The sequence below is a fragment of the Osmerus eperlanus genome, chromosome 7, assembly GCF_963692335.1.
Source record: "Osmerus eperlanus chromosome 7, fOsmEpe2.1, whole genome shotgun sequence".
NCBI classification, from domain to species: Eukaryota; Metazoa; Chordata; class Actinopteri; order Osmeriformes; family Osmeridae; genus Osmerus; species Osmerus eperlanus.
The window spans coordinates 19,912,338-19,933,921 of record NC_085024.1 but is presented as its reverse complement, the minus strand read 5'-3'; the positions used below and the strand labels follow the sequence as shown (position 1 = coordinate 19,933,921).

The window sequence follows — 21,584 nt, the reverse complement described above, 5'->3', positions numbered from 1 at the left end:
CTTTATTTATTTATTTTATCTCACAGAGGGCTTCACATACGCCCATGGAATTGGCCCCCAACCAACATAAACCCTCAAAGAAGACAAGGAAGAATTCCCAGGAAAACGAATTTGACTGTTTTGCATCTGCGGTCTACTGCATATATTTTTCCAGTTGATATAGACGGAAATAACGATTTTATTTAGACATAATGTGCTCTTTCTCATAGATTACATATACATTTTTATAATCAAATAACAATTAGCTGAATAGTTAATCACTATAATTAGCACTTGCTGGATATACAACCCGTGGATGTGCAGTATATAACAATGCAAGGTTCTCCAATTCTCCTCCATTGACACCTGTGTCTTATGCAGTTCTGTAGAGTGCAGTACATTATAATAGACACTAGGTGGCAGTGTACATCTTTCTACCAAGGTTGAGTGTGGGTTTTTGGGTCAGTTATCTTGTTGCTATAGATTATCTGTTCAGTTCAGCCTTTGGAGTGTGTGGACCTATAACTATTAGTGTTCGGTAACTTGCAGCTGTTTATTGGGACGACTGGCTCAGGTTTAGTCATTAAGGCTCAGCTTTTCATGTGTTCTGGATTTTAACGTATGGAATGGATTCTTCTCATTATTACCATACACTTACAATATTTATAACCCTTATAGGTAAGACTGGTATTTATTTTCTTGAAATGGCTTCAAATGTACAAATATACTTTAAACAGAATATTACCTCTTCAAAGCGGTTTAATACAATCTGGTGGTTAAATGAATGGAAACAACTTTAGTTGACTACATCAGCATTTTTATTAGGCGACTGTACTGTTCAACCACTACTGGCTCTTAACTAAAGTTTGCTACGTGACTCGCTGTTCACGATCGTTCATTTCAACACCTCTGAGGCTGCTGGTCCAGAACCAGTGTTTGATCTGTATGGACTGTCAGCTCTGACATTCTGTTACTTGACACAGACTCTATTGAACCCAGTCTGCCTCTATCAGGATTGTTACATGTGCGTTACAGTATCAAACAGAATGTGTTGATCTATCAAGATTCCATGCTTCAGATCACCCAAAACGTTACTCAACAAACGCTTTTTTAAATTTGATCACAAATATGTTTGTAATTGTATGAACCTGACCTTTAGGAACTTGTTCAAATGCTGTGCATGAAAATAGTTTATATCTTTTTGGTTTCAATCAACTTAAAAAAAAAAAACACATATAATTTAACCAGAATGCATGTTACTGTAATAATATAAACTAAAACTGTGTTTGTGTCCTCCAGGGTTGTGTTATGGAGACAGAGTTTTGCCAGACGCTCTGTTTGGACCAGTAAAAGGGAATGTGAATTTCACTACAACCCTTACCCCAACCAGCACCCCCCAGTTCGCTATATCCTGGACTGTAAATGGTACCAGTATCCTCACGTTTACAAATAATGTAAATAAGGTTTCAACAGCGTATCAAGGCAGAGTCACTCTGGCAAATATTTTTTTTAAAATCTGGTGTCTACTTTGATGCACTCTTATAACATTGAAACAAGATCTCACACAAAACTCATTGATCAGTCGTTGAGCTTTTATAACATGCTTATGTTCACTTCCACAGTGATATTAATAAATGTATTACATAAGGGACATGAAACTGAACTAGTTTGTGAAATATGACTTGTTAAAAGTATGTGAAGCTAATATACAGTATACACAACTGTAGCTGCTTCCAACATCTTTCTCCACACAGATTTCTGTACTCTATTGCCATGTTGTCAACATATATTTACTTATTACAGATTATATATTTTATGGAAATTATTCTGTTGAAATAAATATAAAATACCATAAAAAAAATATATAAGTATGAAGTTATTGTTTTCCATAATTTTGTGGTGTTCAAACCTAACCCATTTACTTAACTGAACATGTGGCAAGACAGTTTGTGTGTGTATTTAAAATGTATAAGGAGTGTTTAAAGCTATAAGGAGTCAACACTGCACAGCTATAAAGCTGACACATTTCAGCTTCATACGATGCCAATTATGAGCCCACGTTGAGCCTGGCCTCAAATTGCACGTTGCAGTGACAGAGAAGGCCTTCTCCAAATACCGTATCCTGGGCTGGGGCACAGGATGGGACCAGGGCTGGGGTACAGGATGGGACCAGGGCTGGGGTACAGGATGGGACCAGGACTGGGGTACAGGATGGGACCAGGGCTGGGGTACAGGATGGGACCAGGGCTGGGGCACAGGATGGGACCAGGGCTGGGGCACAGGATGGGACCAGGGCTGGGGCACAGGATGGGACCAGGGCTGGGGTACAGGATGGGACCAGGGCTGGGGCACAGGATGGGACCAGGGCTGGGGTACAGGATGGGACCAGGGCTGGGGTACAGGATGGGACCAGGGCTGGGGTACAGGATGGGACCAGGGCTGGGGTACAGGATGGGACCAAGGCTGGGGCACAGGATGGGACCAAGGCTGGGGTACAGGATGGGACCAGGGCTGGGGTACAGGATGGGACCAGGGCTGGGGTACAGGATGGGACCAGGGCTGGGGCACAGGATGGGACCAGGGCTGGGGCACAGGATGGGACCAGGGCTGGGGTACAGGATGGGACCAGGGCTGGGGTACAGGATGGGACCAGGGCTGGGGCACAGGATGGGACCAGGGCTGGGGCACAGGATGGGACCAAGGCTGGGGTACAGGATGGGACCAGGGCTGGGGTACAGGATGGGACCAGGGCTGGGGTACAGGATGGGACCAGGGCTGGGGTACAGGATGGGACCAGGGCTGGGGCACAGGATGGGACCAGGGCTGGGGCACAGGATGGGACCAGGGCTGGGGTACAGGATGGGACCAGGGCTGGGGCACAGGATGGGACCAGGGCTGGGGTACAGGATGGGACCATCCTGTGCCCGGTACCGGTGGCAGGCAGGCGGCCGAGACTCCCTGGCAGGAACAGCCTCGGGGTCTGAGCGGCTCAACCTCAGGACAAGACAGGGGCACAGGGCAGGACCGAGGCAGGGGCACAGGGCAGGACCGTGGCAGGGGCACAGGGCAGGACCGAGGCAGGGGCACAGGGCAGGGCCGTGGCAGGGGCACAGGGCAGGACCGAGGCAGGGGCACAGGGCAGGACCGAGACAGGGGCACAGGGCAGGACCGTGGCAGGGGCACAGGGCAGGACCGTGGCAAAGGCACAGGGCAGGACTGTGGCAGGAGTCGGGGTTCGGGCTGGGGCTGGACATTACATTTACATTTATTCATTTAGCAGACGCTCTTATCCAGAGCGACTTACAGTAAGTACAGGGACATTCTCCCCGAGGCAAGTAGGGTGAAGCGCCTTGCCCAAGGACACAACGTCATTTTGCACAGCCAGGAATCGAACCGGTAACCTTCAGATTACTAGCCCGACTCCCTAACCGCTCAGCCACTTGACTCCCTGGGCTGGAGCAGGGGTAGGAGCCAGGTCTTGGGGTGGGCCTTACGCTGCAGACTTCTGGGTCCACCGAAGGCAAGACGGGTCCCTATGAAAGGGTTGGGGGAACTCTGCTAGGTTCTTTTTTGGTCTGGTCCTTCTGTCACACGGAGTGGTGGGGTAGGACCCAAGCGCAGGAGAGTAGGCAGACGTGGCAACAAAAAAGGGTTTATTTGTCAAAACGGGAAACAGACAGGGTACTCACGCTGACAAGACTAAGACTGGACACAAAACAGGAACCTAAATACACAGAACCAAACAAGACACCGGTGGACACAATGAGACTAACGAGACTGAAACCACTGAACGAGACACAGGTGAAGACAATGACAGACAGGGAAACACTAGACATGGATATTTCTTTTTTTTCCTGTACTCTCTTGAAGTAATTGTTTTCCATTATTTTGTCGTTTTCAAACCTAACCCATTTACCTAACTGAACATGTCGCAAGACAGTTTGTGTGTGTATTTAAAGGTATAAGGAGTTTTTATTTGTTGCAAACAGTCAACACTGCACAGCCATACCTGCCACATTTCAGCTTCATACGATGCCAATTATGGGCCCACGTTGAGCCTCGCCTCGAATTGCACGTTGCCATGACAGTGAGGAACTTCTCCAAATATCCCCCAGATAAACGAGCCACTGGCGCATCGTACACAGATCTGCAGGGTGCAGTACATCATAAGAGACACTAGGTGACAGTGTACATCTTTCTACTAAGGTTGAGTCCATGTTTTGAAAATTGGGTCAGTTATCTTGGTGCTAAAGATTATGTTCAGTTCAGGGTTTGGAGTATGTTGAGGTAGAGCTCAGTCTTCAGTAACTTGCAGCTGCTTATTGGGACGACTGGCTCCGGTTTAGTCATTAGAGCTCAGCTTTTCATGTGTTCTGGAGTTTAACGTATGGAATGGATTCAACTCATTATTACCATACACTGACAATATGTATAACCCTTATAGGTAAGACTGTTGGTATTTATTTGCTTGAGATTCCTTCAAATGTACAAATATACTTTAAACAGAACATTACCTCTTCATAGCGGTTTAATACAATCTGGTGGTTAAATGAATGGAACAACTTTAGTTTGTTGACTACATGAGCATTTTTATTAGGCAAACTGTACTGTTCAACCACTACTGGCTCTTAACTAAAGTTCGCTACGTGACTCGCTGTTCACGATCGTTCATTTCAACACCTCTGAGGCTGCTGGTCCAGAACCAGTGTTTGATCTGTATGGACTGTCAGCTCTGACATTCTGTTACTTGATACAGACTCTATTGAACCCAGTCTGCCTCTATCAGTATTGTTACATGCGTTACAGTTTCAAACAGAATGTGTTGGTATATCAAGATTCCATGCTTCTGATCACCCAAAACGTTACTCACCCAACCAAGTGATTTTATAAAGTTTTACGATGAATGTTTGTAATAGTATGAACCTGACCTTGAAGTTGTTCAAATGCTGTGCACTTTGATGACAATATTTCAAATCTTAATGCTTTCACCCAACTGAAATAAATATACACATAATTTAACCAGAATGCATATTACTGTAATAATATAAACAAAAACTGTGTTTGTTTCCAGGGTTGTGTTATGGAAACAATATTTTACCAGACTCTCAACATGGAGCAGTAGAAGGGAATGTGATTTTCAATACAACCCTTGCTCCACCTAACACACCCTATTTCGTTATCACCTGGACGGTAAATACTACTACCAATATACTAACGCATAGAATAAATCAAACAACTGACGTTTCACCAGCGTATCAAAGCAGAGTCACTCTGGACATATCCACTGGATCTCTGGAGCTCAGGAATCTGGCCATGAAAGACAATGGAACGTACACAGTGAGCATCATACCTGCTGTAGGATCAGGACTAGTCGAAAGTACTGTGCTGCAGGTGCTGGGTGAGTTCTCTGTAACAAGATCTTGTAAATGATGTCACTATTGCAAGGCTCATCAGCAGTTTGTATACGTTAAAGCGAGCCATATGATATTAGAATGATTATTGAGGAGAGACACAGATACTACGTTGCTTACAGTGTGAGTGCTGTGAGGAAAGACTGATTTAAGGATTTGGGAGTTGTTGCCTGGAGGGGTGACAAGGAGAAGTCATTGAATGTCTGTGGTGTGTTTGGAGAACGAGACCACGTACTTGTTGGTTCCAAACACACATTATTCAGAATCACTAAAGTCTTCTTGCCTCTGAAAGTATCCAGTTGAGTCGATGAAAATATACAGAAGGACATCTAAACCAGCTCTACAGTTTGTAAAATGGTCTCCTTAGCAAAGTAAAAGTTATTGTTTTTACCCACAGAGCAAGTCTCCAATGTTGTAATTAATGCCAGTGCCTCAGATGTAGTGGTTCAGCAGCTCTGTCAGCCTGTCCTGCTCCTCCTCTGGCTCCTCCCCCTCCTACAATTGGCTGAATGGCAGCTCTGAGGTCACAGCCCAAAAAACGGGCATTCCCAAAAGTTTGAAGCACAGAATTGTCTAAAATGACAATTATCATTACACTTTGGCACTACAGTAATATTTCCACCAGTGTGACGAAGGCCTCTAACCCAAAACCATGAAAGAAAGCCCTTGTTGTTATTGACTTGATGATGCCCCCATGCACAAAGTGGAATGGAAGCAATGTTTCAATTGGAAAGCCTTTCCAGAAAAGTGAATACAGTTTTAGAAACTAAGAGGTAACCAACTCTACATGAGAAGTTCACCAAAAAGGTTTTATAGGAAAGGTAACCTTAAATGATTTATTTTGTAATCGGGCGCTATATAAAAAAAAAATGTTTTACTTGACCTTCCAGGGGGGAGGGGGGTGCCCTTGGGGGGGCAGGGCGTCCCCCTAATATAATGGTAGGGGAAACACTGCTATCATACCTTCGCACCCTTTAAACATGTATTCTGTCTCTCTACAGAAAAAGTAGCTGATGTCAGCATTAACCCATCAAGCCAGCCAATCATAGAGGGGATGTCTGTCCACCTGACCTGTGCTGCTGCTGGCTCCATCAGCACCAGAGAGTGGATGAAGGATGGTGTGCCTCTCTCTCCCAGTGACAGAGTCAGCTTCTCTGGGGACAACAAGATAGTCTCTATAAGTCCTGTGAACAAACAAGATGATGGTGTTTACTTGTGTCGAGTCAGAAACCCTGTGAGCTCTCAAGATGCTAAATACAATATGACTGTAAACTGTAAGTAATCAGATACATGACTATTGTGTGCATGCATCTGATTCCATGCACACTGATTGCAACTGATTTCCATGAATTGCCTGAATCTGTGCTACAGTTTATCACAATGCAGACTGATGCTCCACTTAGATGTTCTGTTCTCCCTGTGTTGTCAGTCGGACCAGAGCTCAAGACCATACTGGCACCAGAGATAGCTGAGGTTGGCACCACCACTCTCCTATACTGCTACGTCAGGTCGGTGCCACCTGCCAAACTCACCTGGCTGTTCAAAGGGGTAGAAACAGGCGTCCATGAAAACGTTTACGTCATTGATGAGAGCAGTCACAGTGACAGTGGGGACTACACCTGCACTGCCTCTAATGACCTGACCGGCCGCACTCAGAGTTTGACCCACACTCTGACAATAGGAGGTAGTTTGGAAGCTTGCCTTTTCTTATCACAACCACACCCGAAATAGCCGGACTACTGCTATCTGAGTTATGCATCTTCAAAATACTGTTGGCTAAAGACTGCTTGATCAAGTGTGTGTATGTGTTTGTGTGTTTTTGCATGTGCTTGTGTGTTTTTGCATGTGCTTGTGTGTTTGTGTTTCTGTTTATGCTTTGGGTGTGCGTCTGTGGGAATGTGTGTGTGCATTGGTGTGTGCGTCTGTGTGTGTGTGTGTGTTACAGATAGGCCCTCCAGCCCAGCGTTGAGCCCAGGAGCAGCAGCAGGCATAGCTGTAGCTGTGACGCTGGTTGTGGTGGCCTTAGTTGTGGGCCTCTACTGTGGCCTGACCTACCATCTGTAAGTCTACACTTACGCTCATCGCGTTAGCTTACTTTGTTTGGGACGTGCTTATTTAAACCTAAATGGAGTCTAAATGAACTGTGGATTTGGACGAGAAGACAAACCTTTCCAGACAGCTGAGTTAATGGAATAAAACACCATCATCATGACAAAAAATAAAGGCAAAACCACTGAGATCCATCTGGGCCTTTGCTTCAAGCTGAGGAGCTGGGGATGAGGGCTTGAGATACGGGAAAGTTGGAAGTTAGTCAAAAATACATGGTGACAGACAGACAGTTACTTTTTTATCTGTCACGTCAGTCAGTGACAGCGTTTTTTTTGTTAAGAAAGCTTTGTTAATTTGACACAGTAACTTTACATTTAACATTCAAGTACTGCAGCACTAAGATTGTCAGCTTGACAGTGCGGCTTGGTATATTGATGATGTTATCATTCTCTTTATGTTGTTCAGGAACTCAACTAAAGGCTCCTTAGGCGCAGGTAAGATCTGGCTCTGTGTGTCTCCTTATATGAGAAAAAGATGACTGTAATAACAGAGTTGTCTGCTCTCTTATTCATGATGTATGAAACTAAAGAGGCAATGCTGTGACTGTAGGTGTTTGTGAGAGTTCACATCTCTCAGTAGGTACTGGGTATATTTACTCTCCCTGTGTTTGATCCTCCGCAGGTAGAGAGACAGAGAGGAACCACACCCAGCAGAACCAAGCCAGCCATGTCAGAGGGCATCTTAACCTTCAGTTCAGGTCACATGAACCCAAAATCAAAACCAGCAGAGATCCCCAAGAGAGGAAGAATACCCCAGGTGAGACTTGTAGTCCCCCACATCACCCCTTACAGATCCATAGATTAGAGATAGATAGATTAGATAGATTTGAGATAGATAGATTAGAGGCAGACAGACAGACAGACAGACAGATAGATATATATAGATTGGTTGATTTGATTGATCCCTGGACGGAAATTGTTTTCTTTTCTACACACAGATTTTAGAAACTGTGATCAGATCTATGAAAACGTTCCAGGTCCGACAACAAGAGTTGTAGAAGCTCCTCCTGTCCCCCCTACAGTGAGTTTTACTGTCACCTCCTGCATCCTGTTTGTGCGATCAATAATAATCACTGCCTGACTCAAACTCTTGTTTCCATCTTTATGGTCTCACGTCCTCGCCAGGAGTCTGAATATGAAATGCCCAGGTAGGTTACCAGATTTCTCTTGCATAGCAACAGAGATTTTACTAATGTTATGCTCCTTATTTCTGAATGCACTACTTACATGCCTTGGAATTCCCTTTTGTACCATATTTTGGAGTTCTGCTAATAAATTTGGGTTTTTATTCTGTAAAAATCGTTACACCTGACTTTGATGGACCCTGGCTCCGCCCATGATATCTTGGACCTGTGACTTGCATATGTGTGAGGACTTCTTGGGAATTCTTGTGGTCTGAGAAATCTGAGCCATCCTCATAAATCAGATGCTGTATTCTCAAGTCTTTCATCACCAGTGCATGAAGACCATTCAAATTATATTTAATAATAAAACTCTTTTGTACTTTTTGAAAAGTGTTTTGGGGACTATTACATTCAACAACATTTGATAACCTATTATTACATAAATTGGTCAATGTTGTGGCTATATTTTGTATTAAACATTTTAATAATGTATTCTAACACGGTACTATCATGGATGTATATGTGGGTACTCATGTGCTCAGGTATGGATCATGGATTTGACCAGAGGAGCTCATTGTGGCTGGTTAAGAACAAGTGTGTGTAGACTGGTACTGTGAAAAAGTAAATGTTGAGACGCTCAAAATGTGCAGGGCAGCGCTGTGACTAGGTGTCCACTATTCAACACCTACTGTACTGGGATCTTCTGTGTGTCTACGGTGAGAAAAACATGACTGCATGATTCTCACATCTCATTGATTAGTTATTTTTCTATAGAAAAACTCAGCTAGCCTTTCCGTGTCAGATTGAAGATAAGCCCTTCTGTGATAACTGACTACATCTTCACATAATACGTAACAGTTTAACTTGAAAATGCAAAAAGAATACTACATATCTGTGAAATAACTGCAAAACCTATTCAGGAGGCAAATATTTTTTTTTAAATCTGGTGTCTACTTTGATGCACTCTTATAACATTGAAACAAGATCTCACACAAAACTCATTGATCAGTCGTTGAGCTTTTATAACATGCTTATGTTCACTTCCACAGCGATATTAATAAATGTATTACATAAGGGACATAAAACTGAACTAGTCTGTGAAATATGACTTGTTAAAAGTATGTGAAGCTAATATACAGTATACACAACTGTAGCTGCTTCCAACATCTTTCTCCACACAGATTTCTGTACTCTATTGCCATGTTGTCAACATATATTTACTTATTACAGATTATATATTTTATGGAAATTATTCTGTTGAAATAAATATAAAATACCATAAAAAAAAATATAAGTATGAAGTTATTGTTGTCCATTATTTTGTGGTGTTCAAACCTAACCCATTTACTTAACTGAACATGTGGCAAGACAGTTTGTGTGTGTATTTAAAATGTATAAGGAGTGTTTAAAGCTATAAGGAGTCAACACTGCACAGCTATAAAGCTGACACATTTCAGCTTCATATGATGCCAATTATGAGCCCACGTTGAGCCTGGCCTCAAATTGCACGTTGCAGTGACAGAGAAGGCCTTCTCCAAATACCGTATCCTGGGCTGGGGTACAGGATGGGACCAGGGCTGGGGCACAGGATGGGACCAAGGCTGGGGTACAGGATGGGACCAGGGCTGGGGCACAGGATGGGACCACAACTGGGGCACAGGATGGGACCAGGGCTGGGGCACAGGATGGGACCAGGGCTGGGGCATAGGATGGGACCAGGGCTGGGGCACAGGATGGGACCAGGACTGGGGCACAGGATGGGACCAGGGCTGGGGCACAGGATGGGACCAGGACTGGGGCACAGGATGGGACCAGGGCTGGGGCACAGGATGGGACCAGGGCTGGGTACCGGTGGCAGGCGGTCAAGACTCCCTGGCAGGAACAGCCTCGGGGTCTGGGTGCTGAGCGGCTCAAGCTCAGGACAAGACAGCGGCACAGGGCAGGACCGTGGTAGGGGCACAGGGCAGGACCGAGGCAGGGGCACAGGGCAGGACCGAGACAGGGGCACAGGGCAGGACCGTGGCAGGGGCACAGGGCAGGACCGTGGCAAAGGCACAGGGCAGGACTGTGGCAGGAGTCGGGGTTCGGGCTGGGGCTGGACATTACATTTACATTTAGTCATTTAGCAGACGCTCTTATCCAGAGCGACTTACAGTAAGTACAGGGACATTCTCCCCGAGGCAAGTAGGGTGAAGCGCCTTGCCCAAGGACACAACGTCATTTTTCACAGCCGGGAATCGAACCGGTAACCTTCAGATTACTAGCCCGACTCCCTAACCGCTCAGCCACTTGACTCCCTGGGCTGGAGCAGGGGTAGGAGCCAGGTCTTGGGGTGGGCCTTACGCTGCAGACTTCTGGGTCCACCGAAGGCAAGACGAGTCCCTATGAAAGGGTTGGGGGAACTCTGCTAGGTTCTTTTTTGGTCTGGTCCTTCTGTCACACGGAGTGGTGGGGTAGGACCCAAGCGCAGGAGAGTAGGCAGACGTGGCAACAAAAAAGGGTTTATTTGTCAAAACGGGAAACAGACAGGGTACTCACGCTGACAAGACTAAGACTGGACACAAAACAGGAACCTAAATACACAGAACCAAACAAGACACCGGTGGACACAATGAGACTAACGAGACTGAAACCACTGAACGAGACACAGGTGAAGACAATGACAGACAGGGAAACACTAGACATGGATATTTCTTTTTTTTCCTGTACTCTCTTGAAGTAATTGTTTTCCATTATTTTGTCGTTTTCAAACCTAACCCATTTACTTAACTGAACATGTGGCAAGACAGTTTGTGTGTGTATTTAAAGGTATAAGGAGTTTTTATTTGTTGCAAACAGTCAACACTGCACAGCCATACCTGCCACATTTCAGCTTCATACGATGCCAATTATGAGCCCACGTTGAGCCTCGCTTCGAATTGCACGTTGCCATGACAGTGAGGAACTTCTCCAAATATCCCCCAGATAAACGAGCCACTGGCGCATCGTACACAGATCTGCAGGGTGCAGTACATCATAAGAGACACTAGGTGACAGTGTACATCTTTCTACTAATGTTGAGTCCAAGTTTTGAATTGGGTCAGTTATCTTGGTGCTAAAGTTTATGTTCAGTTCAGGGTTTGGAGTGTGTTGAGGTAGAGCTATCAGTCTTCGGTAACTTGCAGCTGCTTATTGGGACGACTGGCTCCGGTTTAGTCATTAGAGCTCAGCTTTTCATGTGTTCTGGAGATTAACGTATGGAATGGATTCTTCTCATTATTACCATACACTTACAATATTTATAACCCTTATAGGTAAGACTGTTGGTATTTATTGCCAAATTGCTTCAAATATTTTAAACAGAATATTGTCTCTTTGTAGCGGTTTAATACAATCTGGTGCTTAAATGAATGGAAACAACTTTAGTTTGTTGACAACATAAGCATTTTTATTAGGCGAACTGTACTGTTCAACCACTACTGGCTCTTAACTAAAGTTTGCTACGTGACTCGCTGTTCACGATCGTTCATTTCAACACCTCTGAGGCTGCTGGTCCAGAACCAGTGTTTGATCTGAATGGACTGTCAGCTCTGACATTCTGTTACTTACTGACTATTGAACCCAGTCTGCCTCTATCAGGATTGTTACATGTGCATTACAGTATCAAACAGAATGTGTTGGTCTATCAAGATTCCATGCTTAAGATCACCCAAAACGTTACTCACCCAACCAACTGATTTTATTAAGTTTTACTATGAATGTTTGTAATAGTATGAACCTGACCTTTAGGAAGTTGTGGCTGTTGTTTAGCAAATGATGTGCACTTTGATGAAAATAGTTCAGATCTTAATTGTTTCACCCAACTGAAATAAATCCACATATAATTAAACCAGAATGCATGTTACTGTAATAATATAAACCAAAACTGTGTTTGTCTCCTCCAGGGTTGTGTTATGGAAACGGAGTTTTGCCAGACGCTCTGTTTGGACCAGTAGAAGGGAATGTGACTTTGACTACAACCCTTGCCCCAACCAGCACCCCCTATCTCACTATAAACTGGTCTGTAAATGGTTCAAATTTCGTCACGTTTGTAAGCCAGGGTAATGTAATTAATGTTTCACCAGCATATGAAGGCAGAATCACTTTGGACACATTCACTGGATCTCTGGAACTCAGGAATCTAGCCTTGAATGACAGTGGAACGTATTCACTGAACATGGTAACTCAGGGAGGATTTACAAAGCTCGGAAGTACTGTTCTGCAGGTGCTGGGTGAGTTCTCTGTAACAACATCTTGTAAATGATGTCTATTGCAAGGCTCATTAACAGTTTGTATACGTTAAAGCGAGCCATATTATATTAGAATGATTATTGAGGAGAGACACAGATACCAACGTTGCTTAAAGCAGGGGTTCTCAAATCTTTTGGGGCCAGGGACCCCTTACAGGGGAGAACATTTTCCAAGGACCCCCCCCCCCCCCCACCACCACCACCACCACCAAAACAAAAAACTTTTAACATTGCATCATTATTAGACTATTGAATGAATTACACAAAATTGACCAGAAACAGGAGTTGTTACTTATTTATTCATTACATATTCATTTATTACTTTTTATATTCATTCATTCAGTTTTCAGCACATTTAGAGGCATCAAACATTTCCATGGAGGGCCCCACTGTACTGATCCGAATGAGGTCCTCGGTGGTGGATGGATTCAAACTACTCATTATGGGAAATTTAGTTTTTATGTTGTAGCTATTCGCACCGGTGTTCATGTAGGGTCGCAACTGCGCTCTTGGTTTTCAGCATGGCTTGTGGCAGGACAGAAGGGGTCTCAGTTGGGGGGTTAATTTTGTTGACGGAAGCATTGTTTAAGTTTCTATTGTTGAACTCGTTTGATATGTGTAGTGTTGGATGTTAGTTTGGTTAGTTTGATTGTTCACACTGAGGGTGAAGGTTAGCTAGGTAGATCGCTAGCCATGCTGTTACAACGCAGGACAGATTCAGTAGGTTATCGCAGGACGCAGCCTATGAGTTTTATCCGAGTCGCGATTATTAGTAGTTGAAATCTCAGAAAAAATGAATAAATGTTTCCCGTTGCAAATAATGGTTTGAGCGTTTTCGGGTTCTATCATTTCTTTTCACGTAACTGACAGCTGCAATAGGTTAAAAACATAGACTGTATGTCTATCTTTAAAACTCGCTTGCGCCCAAATACTTTTCCATGCTCACACACATATTTAAATAGGCGCACTGTAGAGCCCTGCATTTGTGCTCTTAAATGGACACACAATGCTTATTTTATTGGTGCAAATGGTCACCCATCTGTAGAATATTATATATTTTTTCACTTTTTAATGATACAGCACAATTCTACAAATTCTGCAAATTATTTCGCGGACCACCTGGCTATGGCTCGCGTTCTGGCTTACAGTGTGAGTGCTGTGAGGAAAGACTGATTTAAGGATTTGGGAGTTGTTGCCTGGAGGGGTGACAAGGAGAAGTCATTGAATGTCTGTGGTGTGTTTGGAGAACGAGACCAGGTACTTGTTGGTTCCAAACACACATTATTCAGAATCACTAAAGTCTTCTTGCCTCTGAAAGTATCCAGTTGAGTTGATGAAGGATATACAGAAGGACATCTAAACCAGCTCTACAGTTTGTAAAATGGTCTCCTTAGCAAAGTAAAAGTTATTATTGTTTTTACCCACAGAGCAAGTCTCCAATCCTGTAATCAATGCCAGTGCCTCAGATGTAGTGGAGTTTAACAGCTCTGTCAGTCTGTCCTGCTCCTCCTCTGGCTCCTCCCCCTCCTACCATTGGCTGAATGGTAGCTCTGAGGTCACAGCCAGTGACAATGTCCAGCTTGGTGATGGAGGCTCCACTCTCACCATAGTCAATGTGACCCGCTATGACCAGGGTCCATGGAGATGCAATGTGACCAACCGTGTCAGTAATGACATCAGCCAGCCTTTTAACATAACCATCTACTGTGAGTCGACTACATATACCAATTATGTGAATTATGGTGAAGGCTTTCTGGTGATTTTAATGTGGCAACCTTACATGTGGACAGTTTTGTCAAGGGTGTTTCTCCTGTAGTTATACCATAGTACTTCATCATCCTGTTGACTAGTGCATTTCCTGTGTTCATAGCACATTTGTATGATTTCTCACAGTATGATTGCTCATAGTTTGGTGTTATGGTTAATTGCTGTAGTATTAATTACTGTAGCTGTTCTCTCACACTGACATCTCCTTGGGGCTCGGTCTTGGCACTGCCTCTTATTGCTAATGGCAGAGCTTCCCTCTCTAGTGCTGCTGTTTGACTGAGACTGCATTGCAGATGGTCCTGAGGACACAGTGGTGGAGGTGAATCCTCCAGATGGACTGTATGTTGCAGGGTCAGCCCTCAGTCTGTCCTGCTCCGCTCACTCCAAGCCTGTTGCTAAGTATTACTGGTTCCTGAATGGAACACAGCTGTCCAATGAGGGACCAGAGCTCCAAGTGGTGAACATTCAGACCAATCAGAGTGGGAGTTACATCTGTCAGGCCTTTAACACCAGAACACTGAGACAGGTGTCATCTGAGCCATCAAACATCTCTGTATGGGGTAAGTGGGAGATGTTTTAATGTGGAAACTGGCATTGTGGAAAAGACCCACAGCTACATTGCAGAACTTGATTTGTGGGCTTTTGCATGATGTTTGGATACACAAATGTTGTTCCTCTTTGCATCAGCTATATATATATACTGCATATACTGTAGCCTGAACTTGTTTAGCCCATGTTGAAGACTGCAGATGGTGCTCATTGTGAGACTGTCTGGATAGTTTGATGTCAGTTTCCACACAATGGAACATTGCTGTCAAATGTGGGTTTAGTATGCAGATGGTGAATATTCATGAATGGGTGAATATGCACTTGTGAAGGCTGTGCTATCCAGTGATCCAGAGCCTTGTGATATCAGTCATCTGAACCCTTAGGTATGTCTATGGGGTTCAATCGGATTGTTTAGGATGTTTTACAAGAAAGACTTTGTTAGTGGGCGAAATCGATGCTGATGCTTTGCCAGTCATGAAACACATGTTCTCAATAATCTTATAGATAAGTTCTCTGTTTTACTGTAAAACTCATGTTATGTAATTTAATGGACCTTCTTAAGGGATATTGGCAGGTCTTTTTCTGAATGCACCAATGAAATGTTCGCTTATTATGTCTGTTTTTTATACATACATACAGACAGACAGACTGATACACCATAATTGACAAAACATTTCTGTATTGACCTCACTTTGTGCATCCAGGCAGTATCAAGCTCAGAGAAAAACGGGCATTCTCAGAATTGTCTAAAATGACAATTATCATTACGCTTTGGCACTACAGTAATATTTCTACCAGTGGGACTAAGGCCTCTAACCCAAAACCATGAAAAACAGCCCTTGTTGTTATTGTGTTGATGATGCCCGCATGCACAAAGTGGAATGGAAGCAATGTTTCAATTGGAAAACCTTTCCAGAAAAGTGAAGACAGTTTTAGAAACTAAGAGGTAACCAACTTTACATGAGAAGTTCACCAAAAAGGTGTTGAATTCCTGATCTGTGTCCACAAACTCTAAGATGGAGGGATGGATGGATGGTAGATAGGTAGATAGAAAGATAGGTAGATAGATAGATAATCCCACGTGTCAAATTTGTGAAAATCTATCATACCTTCGCACCCTTTAAACATGTATTCTGTCTCTCTACAGAAAAAGTAGCTGATGTCAGCATTAACCCATCAAGCCAGCCAATCATAGAGGGGATGTCTGTCAACCTGACCTGTGCTGCTGCTGGCTCCATCAGCACCAGAAAGTGGATGAAGGATGGTGTGTCTCTCTCTCCCAGCGACAGAGTCAGCTTCTCTGGGGACAACAAGACAGTCTCTATAAGTCCTGTGAACAAACAGGACAATGGTGTTTACCTTTGTCGAGTCACAAACCCTTTGAGCTTTCAAGATGCTAAATACAATATGATTGTAAACTGTAAGTAATCGGATACACGACTATTGTGTGCATGCATCTGATTCCATGGTTGTACTTTAGTTCAATTCCAGTCTAACTAAACAGTAGAGCAAGGTAACCCTTGACAGTGTTTGCACATGATCTACTGTATCAAACTGTTATCACTGTGTTTATACATGCAGTAGATGGAACCACCAAGGTCAGTACTGCATAATACTTGTAAAATAGTTGCATGTAAGAGACACTTCCACCCAACCTCAACCATATTAATCCCATGATTACATGAATCTGTGTTGCAGATGGACCTGATAGTGTCACAATCGAGGGTCCTCTTAAAATAGAGGTTGGACAGAAGTTCACCTTAACCTGCTTGACTGATTCTACACCGACCGCTAACTACAGCTGGACGGTCAATGGGACAGAGCGGCCTGGACAAGTGTTCACCATAGAGAAGATCCAATACGAGGATAGTGGCACCTACAAATGCACTGCATCCAATGACATCACTGGACTCAGTAAACACGCTGTCCACACATTGGAAGTAAAAGGTAAAGTTAAAAAAGCAAATATATGACCAATAGCAATTAGGGTTAGGTTCAATCTAAATTAAATATACAAATGGAAGTTATGGAGTATGATCATACAAAACACACTGCGTGGCACTCTAATGAAAGGAAAGTAATTGTCCCTGACTGTTTGTGTAATAACTGTAGCTGTAGCCCAGCGTCTCTGATGCCTGTGTGGTTCTTCTCTGTCTCTTCAGCTGAGGGTTCTTTAACAGAGAGCGGACTGTCAGGTGGTGCCATCGCTGGGATTGTGATTGCTGTTTTGGTGCTTGTCGGAGTGGCAGTTGGTTTGACAGTGTATTTTATCAAGAAGAAGGAGTAAGTAAAAACATATTTCACATGAAGGTGTCTGGTTGCTAATGTAGTGTTATAATGTTTTCCTGACAAGTAAATTAACTTGAATTAGCCTTGGATATACAAGATGTTTACAAAACCAGTGTGAAAGACTTTAATTTGTGGCAGTAATTGTTATTTCAGTATGAAGAAAAACAAAGGATATTGTCTAATGGGGAACTGGTTCTAAAAGTGACTCATTGACGTTTGCTTTGGTTAATCATTTGCCATTTGTAATCTAAGAGATACAACCAAAGGTCAACCGAACAAGGAAACGAAAAACACATCAAAACTGTGGGATTTTCTTTGACTTGATGTGTTGAATGAAACTCAGTCTGAAACTAAATCAAGTATTTGATTAGAGTTAGGCATCAAGCCAAAATCAATTGAAGTAAAAGTTAGTAATCACCCAATGAGTGAGAAAGAGAGAGTGAGAGAGAAGTATTTGACGTAAGTCATTGTTACTCATGCTCAGTTGTTACTGATTAGCAAAGCAAATGACCTGTTTCACATTTTCCCCGGTGAGAAAACTTAAAGTGTAAAAACCTACACATCACATCACAGTTATATGAAAAATCGTTTCTATTGTAGTAGACTAGATGACAGCAAGGGGAAGGGGAACTTTTCCATCCCGAAAGGGGAAATTCATGTGGCCATACACGTTTACAACACAGAGGTACACGACACACAAACAAAAAAAAAAAACACATCCCCACTCACGTCAACAGGATATCCTGTGCAATGCAAGCTAGCAACATAAAGTACAGTGCCTAACCTAATGATTATTATTCCTTTTACTGACCACAACTTTATTTATATTAATTAGTTTATTCAACAACACATCCTCACATGGCAGAAGCGCTAGCAGTCGTAAGTAGCGTACAGAATGTCTCGGTGTTCCGCCTGTCTGTGGCTGTCTGAGGTGTGTTGTTTGTTGGGTGTGTGTTGGTGTTTGTCTAGAGGTTGTGGGGTTGTATGTATCTGTGTCCTACAATATTTCTAACCTATGGCTTGATTTGGCATTGGACTGAAATGAGTGAATGGGAATGATGATGGCACGACATGGGATGGAATGAGTCTTCGAGTATTTTCTCACTAACCTTGTATCACATAGTCGATAACACTCTTTCAACCATTTAAACAGAAAAAGATTATCCTGTCTGATTGAGTACATGCATGTGGGTTTAACCGTCTCTGGCCCTCACTAATCTAATCGTTCTAATCATGAGTGTACGGTTAATAAGTACACATGTACAAGTGTTCACTAACTACAATAACATCTGTCAAAACGTTTATTAATGCAAAATATATAATACAAACTATGCAAAGGATATTCTCTAACAGATTCAATGTCTTGACTCTGAACTCAGCAGGTGCTGGCTATAACAATGGCGGAGGCCCAGCAGACCAGGTATTATTCTTTATTGACCTCATTGGGTTTCTACCTGAAATTTCTAAATGAAATATAGTATGTTTACGGTATATCGAACCTCCTAAGTGGGCAGTAGAATTTGTGACTTGTTTATTCAACAACCTCACTAGTGCTGTATCTTATCATAGCTTGGATATCAGATCAGACATCAAGTATTATGGGAAGTTAGGAGAAACAAGGCAAAAGGATAAAGACCTTATGGGAATATGACCACAATAGATGTTTCATAAGTGTAATTAAACAGCCATCTTCAATATAGCCATCATTGAGATACCATGGATTGCGCCATAGGACCAAAGCAATGGTAGAAATAATGGTTGAGCCAGTCGAATCTTTACAGCAGAATGTGATCCAGAAAGCTTTTTTGAGGTAATTATTTCCAAGACTTTGACCTCTCAGCAGTGTCATCACAGTGGGGCCGTAAGTAATTCAGGGCAGATAGGATTCCTCTTTCCTGTAAAGGTAGAAAGCAGACTTTGCACCAGGAAGAGAAACACTCAATCATGTTGGAATTTCGGTAACGCGCTAACATGCTAGCTACAGTAGCGTCATTGACTGAGCCTGTTGACTCTCAAATATGTCTCAATGTAGATTGAAGGAAAATAATTGATATGATATATTCAAAATATTGGACTTGACCTTCTCTTCCTGGGAATACAACCCAAGAGCATGTTCTACAAGTAACCTGTAAAGGCTGCCTGCTTCAATAGACCTACTATAACACATGCTTAAGTTTCGAATGTTTATTTTCGTCTACGGTGAGAAAAACACGAGAGCGCATAATTCTCACATCACATTGCTCTTCTTCTATAGAATTACTCAGCTGGCCTTTCCATGTCAGATTGAAGATAAGCTCTTCTGTTATAACTGACTACATCTTCACAAAATACGTAACAGTTTAACTTCAAAATGCAAACAGGATACTACATAGCTTGTGAAATAACTGCAATCCATATTCAGGAAGCCGAATTACAAAATAGATAATGGCGTCTACTTTTATGCACTCATATAACGTTGAAACAAGATCTCACACAAGCATGGCATTACAGTCATTAAGCAGTCGTTGAGCTTTCTGCTCACTTTAGCAAGGTGACATTAGGTATTTTATTTCATAAGGGACAATGAAAATAAAACTGAAAACTAGTTTGTGAAATATGACTTCAGTTAAAAGTATGTATGTGAAGCTAACATGCAGTATACACAATTGTACTTGCTTCCAACATCTTTCTCCATACAGTAGCCTTCATACCAACACCATTCTCTCTCTGTCCCCTTCCAAGGATCTGAACTATGCGGATGTATCCCATTTCCGTAAGAAGGACGGAGGGTCCGTGCAGTTAGGGAACCAGGCTGCGCCTGTAGAGTCTACTGATTACGCTGAGGTCAGAGTGAACGGGAAACCACCTTCCTATACAGCCCACCCGCAGAACTCCCCGTCGAAGAGGCCCGCTCCTCAGCCCGGTGCTCAGCCTGGCCCCACCCCACCCTCCATCTACTCAGAGGTTCGGAACAACTGAGCGTGTTCGACTTGTCACTCCACCACTGTGTATCCGGAAAGACCTGGCTCGACCCTCCTAGGACCCAACCAGGCCAGATCTCTGCGACTCCACCATGATCTCCACATCTCGATACACAACCTGGACAATGGCCGTTTCGGCTGTACTTGCAGAATTGTGGACTGACAGAGACCTTATACCTTTAGCTATCCCTGTTTAGAAAACCAACTAGCATTTCATTTACATTACATTTACATTTAGTCATTTAGCAGACGCTCTTATCCAGAGCGACTTACAGTAAGTACAGGGACATTCCCCCCTGAGGCAAGTAGGGTGAAGTGCCTTGCCCAAGGACACAACGTAATTTTGCACAGCCGGGAATCGAACTGGCAACCTTCAGATTACGAGCCCGATTCCCTAACCGCTCAGCCACCTGATTCTCATTCAGCAGTTAGCGGGTACTGTAAGGTGTTCTATATTTCCAATGCTTAAGGCTTAAGGGGAAGTGCTATGTACATGATTGCTCTGATTCATTGAATGTATTGCATGGAGATTTGCACTATGTTAATGTAAACTACATGGCAAAAAAAAAATTGTCCTTTGTATGTAATACAAATTTTACTATAAATGTGTATGTGGATACTGTTTTTGGATATTTAATTAATAAATGTGCCTGGTTTTCAGAGTCTCTCAGTTTGATTTACATGTTGTTGTTTATACGCCCACACATCCACATTCCCATACACAATAATACTACATTACATTTACATTTAGTCATTTAGCAGACACTCTTATCCAGAGCGACTTACAGGGACGTACAGGGACATTCCCCCGAGGCAAGTAGGGTGAAGTGCCTTGCCCAAGGACACAACGTCATCTGGCACGGCCGGGAATCAAACTGGCAACCTTCTGATAACAAGCCCGCTTCCCTAACCGCTCAGTCACCTGACTACATTTCTACATTTTAGAAATCAGACATTCATTATGGAATACTATATATTGATTGTAACATTGACAGTCCAAGTGGGAAGTCTGGAGTCAGACCGACTGTGAGGATTATAAATCAGTGTAGTCAACACACCAACAGAGACAGTGCCATGGGGCCTTGTACCGGTAAGTCAGTCGAAGTTTGACGTTTAAAGCATGCAGATT

General features: G+C 43.1%; 2 protein-coding genes across 4 annotated transcripts; both read left to right on the top strand.

Moving 5' to 3' along the window:
• Positions 1–5,229: 5,229 nt before the first annotated feature.
• Positions 5,230–8,658, top strand: LOC134023864 (carcinoembryonic antigen-related cell adhesion molecule 1-like; the record flags this gene model as incomplete). The annotated part of the gene is made up of 7 exons (XM_062466222.1): positions 5,230–5,377; positions 6,392–6,664; positions 6,820–7,074; positions 7,336–7,450; positions 7,905–7,933; positions 8,437–8,519; positions 8,624–8,658. Coding segments are annotated over 7 exons (930 nt in total), but the record flags the coding sequence as incomplete, so codon positions are not given.
• A 3,088-nt stretch (positions 8,659–11,746) lies between these two features.
• Positions 11,747–21,120, top strand: LOC134023467 (carcinoembryonic antigen-related cell adhesion molecule 5-like). Of its 3 annotated transcripts, none has more exons than XM_062465620.1 (10): positions 11,747–11,915; positions 12,546–12,872; positions 14,318–14,596; positions 14,951–15,217; positions 16,354–16,626; positions 16,905–17,153; positions 17,369–17,489; positions 18,331–18,374; positions 18,878–18,915; positions 20,217–21,120. In XM_062465620.1, exons 1-10 carry the CDS (start codon positions 11,864–11,866, stop codon positions 20,451–20,453), a joined length of 1,887 nt encoding a protein of 628 aa, XP_062321604.1. In that variant the 5' UTR covers positions 11,747–11,863; the 3' UTR covers positions 20,454–21,120. The 3 variants fall into 3 exon arrangements, with proteins under 3 accessions (XP_062321604.1, XP_062321603.1, XP_062321605.1); XM_062465619.1 differs by having other exon boundaries at positions 18,875–18,915; XM_062465621.1 differs by lacking the exon at positions 18,331–18,374 and having other exon boundaries at positions 18,875–18,915; positions 20,217–20,356.
• Positions 21,121–21,584: the final 464 nt, after the last annotated feature.

Bases quoted from the DNA above. Each gene is read 5' to 3' on its own strand.
- LOC134023467 (XM_062465619.1), top strand. From the start codon at position 11,864: ATGGATTCTTCTCATTATTACCATACACTTACAATATTTATAACCCTT. The intron at 17,490-18,330 runs GTAAGTAAAAAC...TATATTAATTAG, and splicing joins TATTTTATCAAGAAGAAGGA to TTTATTCAACAACACATCCT. The intron at 18,375-18,874 runs GTAAGTAGCGTA...CTCTGAACTCAG, and splicing joins TGGCAGAAGCGCTAGCAGTC to CAGGTGCTGGCTATAACAAT.